Source organism: Lotus japonicus, chromosome 3, assembly GCF_012489685.1.
Source record: "Lotus japonicus ecotype B-129 chromosome 3, LjGifu_v1.2".
NCBI lineage: Eukaryota > Viridiplantae > Streptophyta > Magnoliopsida > Fabales > Fabaceae > Lotus > Lotus japonicus.
The window spans coordinates 85,367,412-85,381,396 of NC_080043.1; the positions used below are offsets into that span (position 1 = coordinate 85,367,412).

At 35.3% G+C, this 13,985-nt stretch overlaps 2 protein-coding genes across 2 annotated transcripts; both read right to left on the minus strand.

The window, feature by feature from the left end:
• On the minus strand, positions 1-5,024 carry LOC130744901 (uncharacterized). The gene is made up of 8 exons (XM_057597060.1): positions 4,877-5,024; positions 4,694-4,771; positions 3,949-4,387; positions 3,574-3,846; positions 3,201-3,400; positions 2,932-3,078; positions 1,607-2,824; positions 1-1,532 (listed from the first exon to the last, which is right to left on the minus strand). The coding sequence occupies exons 1-8, from the start codon at positions 5,022-5,024 to the stop codon at positions 1-3; spliced, it is 4,035 nt and encodes a 1,344-aa protein (XP_057453043.1).
• A 1,619-nt stretch (positions 5,025-6,643) lies between these two features.
• LOC130742876 (uncharacterized) lies at positions 6,644-9,137 on the minus strand. Its single transcript, XM_057594974.1, has 10 exons — positions 8,885-9,137; positions 8,712-8,808; positions 8,507-8,634; positions 8,336-8,420; positions 8,117-8,243; positions 7,849-8,012; positions 7,630-7,753; positions 7,378-7,560; positions 7,224-7,289; positions 6,644-7,109 (listed from the first exon to the last, which is right to left on the minus strand). Exons 1-10 carry the CDS (start codon positions 9,048-9,050, stop codon positions 6,939-6,941), a joined length of 1,311 nt encoding a protein of 436 aa, XP_057450957.1. The 5' UTR covers positions 9,051-9,137; the 3' UTR covers positions 6,644-6,938.
• Between the last annotated feature and the right edge of the window lie 4,848 nt (positions 9,138-13,985).

Here is a 13,985-nt window from a genome sequence, read left to right on the forward strand (position 1 = left end):
TCAGTGGCTAAAAACCGGTCTTGGAAGATATAACCCAACACACCCTAGTGTTTGTCCCTGCGCTTTGTTTATCGTCATACCGAAGCAGACACATATAGGCAACTGCCGTCTCTGAAATTGGAACGGTAGATTTGTGTTATTTGTATTCATGATCATCCTAGGAATCAGTACAGTAGATCCAGCTTTAGTCCCAGTTAGAACGGTGCACTGAATGACATGGTCTCCAAATCTCTTCACCGTCAATCTTGTTCCATTACACAATCCGTTGGACTGGTCGAAATTTCTCATTAATATTACTGGGACTCCAATTTTCAAACTCAACTTATGCAGTGGCAGTCCTGAACAGTTCATCGCATTCAATACCTCGGGGGGAAATGCATCCAGCTCACTCTCAACATTGCCGTCTTCTTTGTATATTGAATCAGAGCTCAAGTATTCTCTTTCTTCTGCTGAGACCCGAGACATCATGTAATCATTGACCTTTCCAACCAGTTCAATCGTGGGGGCCAAAATGGATTTTTCCCTGAAGTATTCAGAGTTAGACATGTTACGCAACAAATCAGGGTAGGTATAATTGACCAAGTCTTCAAAACCGGTTTCTGAGTTTTTTATAAGGATTTCATTTGGTATTTGAATTTCTGATTCGCCGTTAACTGGCTGTCCGACCTTGCCATCACCTATAGTCAACAACCATTCTGAAAATTCTGCTATATCTGATGCACTTGAGCACGAAGATCCTTGTAGGAGTCTCATGTTCTTTGTCAAACAAAGAACTTCACAAAAAGGCCATAGATAGGATGAATTTATTGTTGCACTGATGACATCTTGCCTGGATGCCCTTGGAATTACAGGTAAGATTTGCCTGAAATCACCGCCCAGAACCACAACTTTTCCTCCGAACGGCAAGCTGGAGTCATATCCTGGGGTGAACCTCAAAATGTCTCTCAAGCACTTATCCAAAGCCTCGTAACACCATTTACTCATCATAGGAGCTTCGTCCCAAATGATCAGTTTCGCCTTTATCAGCAATTTAGCATGAGGGTTGTTATGCTTTATGTTGCATGTTGAATCCTCAGTTATAGGTATGGGAATCTTGAACCTGGAGTGCATCGTCCTTCCTCCAGGCAACAACAGTGCAGCAATACCACTTGAAGCCACATTGAGAACAATATCACCTCTTGATCGAATGGATGTTGAAAGCGTTTTCCGGACAAAGGTTTTACCCGTCCCACCGTAGCCATACAGGAAGAAAAATCCACCTTTGTTTCCATAGACGGCGTTAATTATTTTGTCATACGCATGCCTTTGTTCATCAGTTATTGAGGAGAGACATTGGTCCAAGTATTCACTCATTTCATTCCTGTCGTAATTCAACTCCTCTACAATCAGTCTTTGTCCAACGTCTTCGACAACAATGTCTGAAGGATAAGGCATGGAAACAAAATTGTGCAGGCTCCTGCCATTGTTTTGTAGCATGTTCTCAATCTCAGCGAGCGCCAGGTTTTTTTTCTGATCATCTGTTAGATTCAGTCCTGCAGACAGATAAATTAGATGAGTTTGGCAGGTTATCCGCAATTTAGAATGATCCAAAATGAAGGAGGCTTACCTGGGTAATCTAAGCGTCTTCTTTGTCTGTAGAGAATATCATCTGAAAGCTCTTGCCAGCACTTATCCCAAACTACCTCGGGATTTGACATGTTGTTAGACATCAACAACACCACAAACAGTCTTCTAAGATACTCTCCTGACCCCCAGAAGCTGGCCTCTTTTATTGCGTCTACAAATTCTTTGTCATCTTCTAGCAAACCAAGAGCACAACACGCATCCTTAAAAGTAATGTAGGTCACTTCTTTCACAGTGAGAATGTCTTTAAAACTCGTGCAACCTTTTTGAACGTTCAGAAGGATCCTTAAGTAATAGTCCTCACCGCATGATGGTGGCACATGTGAAATTCTACCAATTGAGAAACCCTGTTTTCTAGGGCGCCATTCTCTTGTGTCGTCTTTCCAAACAAATTTGGTGGGATATTCTGAATAAGTAATGTCTCTTCCAACAGCATAAAGTTGGTTAGCCTCCATCCAACCTATAAACTTGTTTTTCTTAATGTCGGCCTTTTCAATTGCATCCTGTACTGTCTCACCGTCATTGTACACTACGCTTTGCTCACCCGGAAGATGGAATGGCAACCTCACAACTGGAGGCTCTCTATAGTGCACTTCAAATCCAAACAATCGCCATGCCGCCTCACATGCAGAGATGTATCTGCAGTCATAGTAATTTTTTATTTCATCAATCACCTGGGATGGATTACTTGAATCCGAAGTTCGGTAAAATTCAGCCGTCACTCTGTCGTTGCCTTTATGGACATACTTGAAAAGATATTTTATTGCACTTGTCTGGCACGTGTACTCAACGTTAATGTGAGCTCTATATTTTTGGAGTAGCAATGGGTTGTATGGTACAACATATCTATTATCCAGCACAGTTTTGCCCTTTTTGACAGTCCTGCCATCCTCTTTTCTTCTATATTTAGGAAAACCTTCATCATCAATAATGGTCCTCATCCTAAACTCTTTAGGAAAGAACTTGGAGCATTTTCCATTGTTCATACATGGTGACTTCAAATTTAGTACACCGCATGGTCCGTGAATCATATACTTCTGCACAGCCTCAAATAATTCAGGATTGTTGGTACGGTCTGGAATTTCTGCGGATATAACTTTGTCGATGTCTTCGGGGGTCTTGGGCTTGAATTTGGCATGGACAAAGACCAAAATGTGTGCGTGGGGAAGACCTCGCTTTTGAAATTCGATGGTGATTGAATCTGCAAGAATGATAGAGGAAGGTAATAAAAATCTGTGAATTGATTATAAATTTAGGCAAATGACATGATTTGTACATTATTAGATTTAAAAGTATTAGTAGGCTTACATCCAATAATCTTTCCGAACACTTTTCCGCTCTTCAAGTCATCAATTAGTTCGTCCAACTTCATTTTGAAAACTCTACAAAGTATGTCGGGTCTATCCTCAGGCTTCAAACCTCGTGTTTCAACAAAACGTTTGACTTCAGGCCATTCTGGATTGCATGTCATAGTGATAAATATTCGATATATTTACAAATGGCAAATGAGTCCTTGCAATTGTTGAACATGTATCTCGGCCCTCCAGTAAATGATCCAGGCAATATGATTCGCTGACCTGTTGCAGCTGCATTTGTTTCTCCACGGACCAAGCACTCGTGCAATCCCTTGTAACGTTCCATTCGCAGTTTCGGCTGTATTGTCCTATAATATCGCATTCTATCAGCTTCAACCATGGTATAAGAGTCCACCAGAAATTGCTGGAACAGTCTCCTAGATTGAAGAACAATAGGTGATTCCCCTTTTCTTTCTTGCAACCTATATGCAAACCACTCGCGCATGGCAATGTCATCCTTTTTCTCGTTCTTCCAGGTGCGTCATAATCTTTAGTTAAAATACCCTGTCTCCATCCATCCTCCCCGTATGGAAACAATAGTGGATATTGAAGTGCAAGAAATGACGGATATGTAGGGTCAATATGCTTGATCAACCTGGATTGTGTTTCAAAAATGATCTCTCTCTTAACAGTAACATCTATGTCACCCACCACCAACGCAGCAACTTCAGATGTTGTGGGAAGGTTATAAGTTCTCCCATCTTTGTCCCTCCGCCGAATTAACCTTAGCTTGACATTAGAAAAATCATCACATATGTATCGTTCTCTAGCATATCTGTATGACTTAACCAAAGGGTTCTCTGCATCTAGCATGTTTTTTAAGTCTCTGACAATTAGCTCATCCAACTTATGAGCATCACCGCTTGGTCTTCAAATTAAAAAGTAATCGGTTAACATAAGGTGTTCAGAGGATACTTGTGTATTAAAAATACTATATAAGAAGATTGTAAATTCATAACGTTATGTATACCTGAGAGCTTGTATCCTATTAGCAACCTCATTTTCAGTGTCAAAAATATAAAGCTGGGCAAATTTGGGACTTTGACCAACTGGAGGTATGAGACTACCAATAGAATGGTAATTTTGTCCTCCGAGCAAGAAGATTGGAGGACCACATCCATTGTTTATGTTTTTGTCCACCTTTCCAGCCATAGACGTGAATGCAAACATTCCATTGAACATCCTTATGTTCTTTAAGAAATGTCGGCTTTTATCAGTTTCATTTGCGTGCAAGTCTTGGAGAATTTTAGGTGCAGCTTTGAGCAATGGTAGTTGAACCTTCCCATGCAAACAACATAGAGGAAATTTTGGTGTTCTTGTAGGTACTTTCCTTCTCTTTCTTTCATCATACCAGAACATGGCTCCGCAATGCTCACACTCGTTAGTAGGATCTCCCATGTCCCACATGGCTTAGGTAGAAAATAAAAAAAAAATGTTAAAAAGTTGTCATGTTATTAATGATTAAGAAAGCTATATTGATTATCAAACTGTGATACGATCACAGTAAATACCTGTTGCATGACTAGCTGCAGCAACGTCGTTCATTAGAAGAATATGATTTTTTTAGAAGAATACAATTCATCTGAGTTAACATTTGCAAATTTTAATCAATAGAAGAATATGATTTTTTTTCTCACAGCAGCTGTCATTTTCATAACAAAGAATTATCTGTGTGCATAGAATAGTTAATTCCCTCACATGGAACAATTTATTACCTTCCAAATCTTCATTGTCAATTAATGGATCATCGTCAGCAGGTTCATTCAAATTTATGTCATCGAAACCAACGGGATCTGGAATGTGAATGTGGTAGTTTAAGGTCCAAACTCAATTATAGTTAAATATTGGTGTCAATGATGGTAATCAAGTTTATGCTTATGAATAGTTTGACACAATACCTTCATGTTCTGCTGGAGGGTCAATGTCATTTGCATTGTTGTTCACAGGTCGTCTATCAACTTGACTTGTTGAAGAAATGTTTGGTGATGTCGAATTGTACGAAATTGTTCCAGATAAAGTTGTTGCAGGAATGGCACCTCTGTCCATAGTTGTTGCGTCACTGCTTTGGCCCAGGTAATACATTATATGACACCCTTTCCAATACTTACATATTTTGTTCTATAACGAATGACAATTTTTTGAATTGTAAAGCATAACTACTTACCATCTATTGATGTCTTGTTGTTGAGGAGATATGGTTGGCTCTATATAAATGTTGTTAGAACCCTTATCAAGCATATTTGGAGGACGAAATGATACTCCTAAATTGTTTGTGACAGATTCGCTAATTCTTTTTTTTTTAACAATCTGCTTGCCTGCTGTCAGTGGTTCTCTGGAATAATAAAATCTCACAAAGTCATGATCTAAGGTTTTTTGTTGAAAGCTGTTTAAGAAATAAATGGTAATTGTTATAATATAAGGTTACATTAGTGTTGTCTTCTCCCTTCTCTGACTTTCAATAGGGGACACATCTTCACTGAATGATGATCTCGCATTGTCATTGTTTACTTTTCCTGCTGGAATTTGCTGGCTAAAGTTAGTAATTGTTATATTAGATGTGATTTTGAATTTATGAAGGTACTGTAATAAGTGTCTCACTTGATTAGAGATATGATTAAATTATATATAGGTCTCGTCTTCGTTAAGGCACTCCCACCCCCTATCATTCCTGCCCCACAACTGTGGGTCACTCACTCGCTTCCTTTTCCCTCCGGTGGTTTTCCCTGCGGGGCTATTATAGTCCCTCCATGAACAAAAACTCTCTGAAAGAGGGAATCCCATTGGCAAGAAATTAGTTGAATATGATTGTCTATGGAAATTGTACAAACACACGGTTATAAATAAAACACCTATATTTTAAAACCATATCTAATTCTATCATGGAGGGTTTTTTAATATATATATATGATTTTCTGCAAAATAAGCATCGTAAAATTTCTGCAAAATATCCATTATTGTGTTTTTTATATATATATTTGTTTTTCTTCAAAATAAGCATCGTAAAACTTTGTTATGTTGAAAGGAAGGTTTTATATTCATTGAAATACTAAATATTCTTTAATTACCTGTTATTTTTATTCAATTATTTTTAAATACATATCTAGATTATTTGAGTTTTTTATAAAATATGTATTAATATCTAATGGGACTATTAGGTTTGATAGATACATGTATTATGAACCTAGGCACTTAAATTACGCTCTGAGCCAAAAAAAATCACTTCTTTGTAATTCTTCATTCTTTATTTCATATTTTTATATTTTTTTTCCACCCTGAAATCAAATGTAATTTAGAAAAATCAAAACAAATTTATAGTATACCCAATCACGTAATTTTTTAAAAAAAAAGCAAATGGTAAAAAGTAGAAGAAGATTACACGTTGGGTTCACCTTGTGAAAATTGGGTAAGAGACAAAGAGCATGTGAAGCATGGTAATTTTTTTTATGCCCTTTAAAATATAAAGCATAGTTGTAGCATGATAATTATAGTTTCCAAAATGCCAGACATTGTTAGACACATTGATTATTACAGAAATTATTTTAACTTTAGGTTTTTCTTTTTTATTTGAAACTAACTTCAGGTTTATTACTTTTTTTTTGGTACATCATGTTTATTACTCTAGTACAATCTGATTCTGTTTTCTTTTTTTTAAAGTAAATGCATATTTTAATCTATATCTTGCCTCCAAAAACAACTAACCTCGTTTATGATCGGAAAAATAAGAATAGCATATTCGTCGTTCAGATATATAGAAAAGAGAGGTAGATTCAAAACAACCAAAATAATAAAATATAATTAAGATTTAGAATTCAAAATTGAAGACCATAATTTAAAATTATCCTTCCAAACTAAATAACAAAATATGAAAGCGAAAATAGATTATGTCTTTAGTCACAATCAAACAAAGCAAACTGCTGAAACAAATTCCGGTTCAAAAGAGCCATATTTTCTCATCCATCTTTAATCTTCTTTTTCTTGCTTAATCACTTTTGGAATCTTGTTTGCAGACATCTGAGTATCGTCACAAACATCAATTGTGGCCTTTGCTTTTACACCAATTGTCTTGCTAGTTGAGGGTGGAGTTCTAACAAATGATGAGTCTTCTTCACTTTGTTTGGGTGCATTGCTAATCTGGTGATCATAATTTTAAGATAAAAATTCAATTAATATTTTAACGATGAAATACATAAACAGGTAAAATAATTCTCAATAGTAAATGTATTGTATATGTTAGTGGTGTGTTACCTTGGTTGTGTCATTTGTTTCATGATCATCATCCAATATTTCATAAGAACCACTTTGGGAAGGGCACTATAAAAATAACAAAAGAGATATTTATAAATCAGTTTTTATTTTTTTAAATTAAAAATATTATGCTGTAAATAACAAAATTGATAACCTCTTCTATCTTGTATTTATCCAAAAAGGACTTTATGAGTGCATCATCTGTAACCAGCCGATTTACTTGTATGTTTGTCTGCTCCGTGTAATTGAAGAATTCTGTCTTGACTTGGACCTTGAATACAAAAGCCTTTTCTTTGAACAAATCAAGTTCTTGAGGATACATCTCGTCAATATTAGCCTGATGAGCAAAGAAGTTGGTAAATTTATGTAATAGCAAAAGTTAAAGAAGTAATTTCAATGAGATTACCCTTTCAGCATATGAATTGTGAAGTTCCACTGCGCTTTTTTTCAAAAAATTGCTAGCCTCACGGTCAAAAACGGTGAAGGTTGTAGAATCAGTTTCATCAGCTACCACTATTTGAATGTTGTACCTGATATATTTTTATTTTGTTAGTTCATTAAAATTAAAAATAAACAAAGCTATTGGTTAATTTAATATATGCTTGCATAAGTTTCAAAAAGACACCTAAATGTAGCATTGTGGTAACCCTTATTGCATTTTTTGCAAAAATATCTCTCATCTTGTTCCTTCACTCCAGCTAAGCAATTCCTCATTGGGCACGCACGATATGTCCAATTTGTTCTTAATTCAATGTCTTTCACAATTCCGTATGTCACAAAATAACCATCCTGAAGAGAATATTATGAAGATCATTAAGAAGAAATTTGGAATTTTTTTTTTTGTAAAAGGGAAATTACTTTGGACCATTAATGTAAAATAAATATGAACATACCTCATTGTTGTTTTTTAACTCCGCAATTGACTTGTAAACCGATTCATTCAACACATCATTGCTCAATGAGTACTTTGACGCCGCAGTTATTGTGGCAGAATTTCTATTAGGATTTTTCATCAGATAACTGTTTTCATGAACATGTAAATGATAAAGCAATCCCATTAACAACATTTAATTTTATAACTCAAAATTTTACTATTTAATTTAAATAGATACCTTTTCTTAAGGTCTTGAACCACAGGAATATCTATATTCATCAACGGTTTAGAGTTGTAGTTTGCATTCGACACTCCCATCTTACCTGCATGTTTCAAAGGTTTAAATATATTTGCAATTTTTTTTTTCAAAACAAATAGTTCATAAGTAGTAGTAATTATATGTTTGTACCTTTGAACAATTTCAGTTTAGCCAATTGCAGAATAAGAACAATAGGACCATCGTGTCCCTCAGCAACATATTGTAAAAATTGTTGAGCGAAATCTTCCCACAATGTACAACTCAAAATTTCACTTCCGCTGGAATGTAATCACTAAAGTAAATAGATAGTTTTAAAATCAAAAATTTAACAAAAAGATAAAATTAGAAAACTTACTCTAGAGCATCGAGATCAACAACAATATAGTTGACTGTTTTATTTCCTTTGTAGAAATTTGATAGCTCACCTTTTGCTACGACAACACCTATGACATCTGCATGAAAATATTAAAGATGATATGTATATGTAGTTTTCTGAAAAATAAATTAGAAACATGTACGATAGCATACCGATCAATTTCTCATCCTCTCTAGATTGTTGAAATATAGCGGAATACGGTGTGAAGTTAAACCCGTAAAAGGGAATTTCCAATCCTTCAATTGGTTTAACAAAGGTGTCAAACTTGAAATACAACATGCATGAGTGAGTGCAAGGTTTGTATATGTAATTATTCATAGCAACGCTAAACCCCCTAATCTCGTAGCAAAACCCTTCTTTCAATGATGACTCAAATTTTGCAACATGGCTACTCCAGACCGTAGCCTAAATTTTGTCACCCTAAAAAATAATATAGAATCGTTAAAAACTTATGAAACAAATATGAATTTTTTCGGTAAAGTAAGGTTAAAAACATTTAATATGAAACTTTTTTAAAACACACCTTAGCATCCATGAGAAGCATGTCAATAAAGTCAGGTTGCTTAGGATCTTTAGCGTTGGGGACCCTCCATAGGCGTATTATCCTCACAACTATCTTCGAAGCATTTCCGTTACAGGTGACCTTGATTCTAGAGATAGATTCAACCTTAGAATTCATGTTGTGTAAGCTATGGAATCTCTAACAATGTGAATGAGAAATATGATATTTTAGTCTGAGAAACGCAGTATAAATAATAGTGATTGATATGTAGAGTTAATAACAATCTTTTTAAAAACAAATGTAATATATTAGATTTGTTTGTCCATTACAAAAATTGAACGTAGATGTCTTTTTTTTTTTAAACTTTGTTCAGTTTTTTTAATATAAAATTAGATTTGTTTTTGCTTTTATAAATTTGAACATAATAACGGACCAAAACCATATGTGATCAGATTTGCTTTTAAAAATTTGAACGTGGATGTCTTTTTCTTTAAACAATCTTTATTTATTTGTTCAGTTTTATGCAGATTTAATATTGAAAAACATGTAGATTTAATATTGAAAAACAAAATTTGTACATTTTTTATTGGGATGATGTGGGGGTGACACGTGACAAAACCTTCTAGAAAAAAACCTTCCTTTAGTATATTATATAGATATAGATGCCAACAAGAGAAGGGCCAGACTTGAGCAAAGGAAGATCAGGCACTGGTTGTGACAAGTTGTTCACAAAAATTTCAATCATGGTGACCGAGTTGGCAGATATGCGTCCCTCAAGCTTTCAGGGCATAACTTCTTTTATGATAGGCATAATTTTCTAAACTTATTTGTGAATTTACAAAGTGCGCATGAGGTTCTTCCATTTTTCTAAATTTATGAAAGTTCATGAACCTCCCAATCTCCCACAGCCCCATTCACTTTCATACCTCTGCCTCGCACAATGTTAGTGGGGTAAGGTAAACAAGTTAGACATTTGCCTCTACCTTACACGGTGTCTATTTTCTTATTAGTTAAGTTTAATGTTTTAAATTTAATCTTTGCCTCCTTGGAAAACAAATGAATAGCTCTGAGTCTTGTGAGAAAGATGATGTTATGTGAGAACATGAGAATAAATCACCGACCGTTAGATCTAATCATGAACGGTCCAGATTAAAACATTAAGTCACATGACATTGTTAAGTGGTCATGTGACTATCACATGACTATTTAAATCTTTTAATCTGGGTCATTCATAATTAAATCTAACGGCAGTGATTTATTCTCATTTTCTCACATAAAAACACCATTCTCATAAGATACATCCTCTATATATATATCAAGCAGAAATGGTCGAACCATGTAGAGTTTGTACCGTCTTGACTATAGCCAAAGGTGATAAGCGACACCCGAGCAGAAATGGTTAAACACGAGGCCAGTGTTTCGACCGTCTCGAGGTGCCCAACCTATAAGTGGCAATACCGTTGGTTTGTCCCGTTGCCAAGCAGAGTATATATATATATATAGAGGATGTATCATGTGAGAAAGGTGTTCTTATGTGAGAACATGAGAATAAATCATGACCGTTAGATCTAATCATGAACGGTCCAGATTAAAACATTAAGTTATGTGAGTTTTTAAGAAAGTCACATGACTTTTTTAAGTGATCATGTGAGCATTAAATTGTTTTAATCTGGACCGTTCATGACATGATCTAACGGTCATGATTTATTCTCATTTTCTCACATAAGAACATCTTTCTCATATGATACATCCCCTATATATATATATATATATACCAGAGAGTGCGGAAGCTAAAAAACATGATGGAAAAGTACTTACAGAAAAGCTTTTATTCAAAGAACTGCAGGGATTACACACATAGAGAGAGAGAGAGGTAGGTAAGAGAGAGAGAGAGGTAGGTCAAAAAACCCGATGCCTCTTACTCTTACTAAGCTACCTATTTATACAAGCTTTGACCATGGTTACTTTCGAAAGTAACTCTGGTTTACATAAAAGTAACTATAGTTAATGAAAAGTAACTTTAATAATGAAAGTGGATAGTAACTTTAATAATGAAAGTGGATTCCTTGTCGGCCAATATTAGAAAGCAGATTCTTTCTTGATCATGATGAGAAGGGTTGATAATGACCTTTTGTCCTTAAGTGTATGGATGATAGTTGATGCCCAAACAGTCATCTTCATTTTCTTGAAGGTAGTTCTGGCTGTTGACTGATGAAGTATCTGAGCCAGACTTCTGACTCATCATATCTATCTTCTTTTGAAATTCTTGGGGAGAGCTTGCTGCGGCTAATTCGGCTATGAGCCTTGATCTTTCTTGAAGAAATGAACTTTCTTGATTGAGACTAGAAACAGGGTTAGTTGACAGCTGTTTCTTGCTTTGTTGAGTAAGCTGATAAGTCTTTATCCAAGCTTCAAGTTTTGTCTGTTGAATTAGAGAGATATTGAATTTTGCCCACCATTTTATTTTAAAAATGCGATAGAGCTGATAGAGTTCTGTATCCTCATAAATTTCTACAGTTCTCCAATCCCAGGTTAAAATCCAAGATATGGCTTGCGAAGCTGTGAACATGAGGAGTTTGTCTTCCATAATGAAATTTGACTTCTGAGCAAAGTACTTGAATAATGGTTTTACTTCTTCGGGAAAGATAGACTCATCGAGACCTACCTTGCAAAACCAAACTTTAAACCATTGAGGGAACTTTAAAGAGATTCCCTTTTTGAACCAAATGAACCAGGAGTGTTGATAAGGATAAAGATACAAGGCGTAATACCAGGCATCTGTATAATCAAAGTAGTTATAACTAGGAGGGTCGAACTGCCTAGAAAACTGCTTAAAATAATGAAGAGGAGCATTTCAATCCTGGGGTGTAAGGACTTTAAGGATTTTGATCTTGGAGAACGCTATTTCTCCTTGTTTATCTTGGTTATGTGTGACTTCTATGGAGTCAGAGTCTACTAGAATGAATTCATAAAATAATCTGGTCTTCTTGGGGTGTCCAGGGACATAATGAAAGTTGGTAGGGAATAATTGAGTGGCTATTTCTCTAGGACTTAAAGAGAAATGTTCTCTTTCTATAATGAGAGATGGCTCACCTTCTGGTTTTTCCAGATATTCGGTTGGCTCGGGTTTGGCAGGGGTTTTTGAAGGGCTTTGAGCTAATACTGTATATTTATTGGTTAATGGGACTAATGAGGGTTTTTGGTGAGGTGTTTTGACAATTTGAGCTGTGGTGAGTTTTTGAGAAGGCTTTGAAGGGGTGGTTGGTATTGAAGATCCAGCAACCTTGATAGGGGTTACTACTATTGCTTTTGATCCTGATGGTGATGATGATGATGACGAACCCAGTGGGGGTCCATATTGATCCTTTGATTTGGGTTTTGTATCACTCATGTTTTCCCTGTAAAAATTCTCTGGTTAGAAAATCTGGAAGGGAGTTACTGTCTCCTTTAATATGAGTTATTTCAAAATCAAAGCAAGAAAGTAAAGATTGCCATCTGGCAAAAATGTGTTTTGAAACTAGGTTTTGAACATCCTTTTGTAAAACTGAAGGTGCTGCTTTGCAATCAGTTTTTATCAAAAAAATTTTATTAAAAACATCATCTTGAAATTTTTGAACACATAGGACTATTGAAAGAACCTCTTTTTTGACTGTGGAATATTTCTGTTGAGCTGGGTGCCAAATACCTGAATGGTACCTAACTATTTGTTCTTTTGAAGACTGAGGTTTTACCTGCTTAAGTATCCCACCATATCCTAATTCTGATGCATCGGTTTCTATAATTAATGAAGCATCTGGATCTGGTATTCCTAAACAAGGTAGACTTTGAACTAATCTTTTGACTTCTCTAACACTATGGCTCATTTCTTTAGACCATGGCGGAGAGTTTTTCCTAAGTCTTTTGAACAAAGGGGCACAAATTATCCTTATGTTGGGGATAAAATCTGCTACATAATTAACACAACCTAGAAATCTCTGTAATTGAGTTTTCTCTTTTAATTCATTTGGAAAGTTTTTGGCAAATTCTAACGATCTTTGTATTGGGGTAATTTGTCCCTGATGAATTTCATATCCTAAAAATCTGGTTTTGGTTTCAAAGATTTTCATCTTTTTTGCTGAAACTACTAATCCATTTTTCTTAATGATTTCTATAAATTTTTCTAAATGTTGAACATGCTGATCTATGCCTTTTGAGAATACTAAGACATCATCTAGATATACAATGGTAAAGTCCATGTATGGATAGAATATATCATTCATGATGTTTTGATATTCACTAGGGGCATTTTTCAAACCTTGTGGCATTACATTCCATTCATAATGACCAAAAGGGACAACGAAGGCGGTTTTATAACGATCCTCCTCCTTGACCGAAATTTGATAATATCCTGACTTCATATCAAATTTTGAGAATATTGTTGCTTTATGTAATCTTTTAATGAGATCTGTTTTATTAGGCAATGGATATCTTATCCATTTTAATACTTTGTTTAAGGGTTTGTAATTAATGACTAATCTAGGGGCTCCTCTTTCTAACTCAGAAGCATTCATGACATAAAACCCTGTGCAACTCCAAGGAGATTTGGAGTGGCGAATCAGGCCCTTGTTGAGATATTCTCCTATTTCTTCTCTATAATATTTTAAATATTGTTCATTCATTTGAATGGGCCGGGCTTTGGTAGGGATGTCTTTCTCATTAAACCCGTCTATGTATGGTAATGTTATGGTATGTATTTTTCTATGATGAAAGGC

What these genes read in the sequence shown, in the direction of transcription:
- LOC130744901 (XM_057597060.1), bottom strand. Translation starts at nt 5,024, where the DNA reads ATGGACAGAGGTGCCATTCCTGCAACAACTTTATCTGGAACAATTTCG. An exon ending in CCCTCCAGCAGAACATGAAG is followed by an intron (nt 4,772 to 4,876) that starts GTATTGTGTCAA and finishes TTCACATTCCAG; the next exon opens with ATCCCGTTGGTTTCGATGAC. An exon ending in TGACAATGAAGATTTGGAAG is followed by an intron (nt 4,388 to 4,693) that starts GTAATAAATTGT and finishes TTTCTACCTAAG; the next exon opens with CCATGTGGGACATGGGAGAT.
- LOC130742876 (XM_057594974.1), bottom strand. Translation starts at nt 9,050, where the DNA reads ATGAATAATTACATATACAAACCTTGCACTCACTCATGCATGTTGTAT. An exon ending in ACAATTCATATGCTGAAAGG is followed by an intron (nt 7,561 to 7,629) that starts GTAATCTCATTG and finishes TTTGCTCATCAG; the next exon opens with GCTAATATTGACGAGATGTA. An exon ending in AAACAAATGACACAACCAAG is followed by an intron (nt 7,110 to 7,223) that starts GTAACACACCAC and finishes TATGATCACCAG; the next exon opens with ATTAGCAATGCACCCAAACA.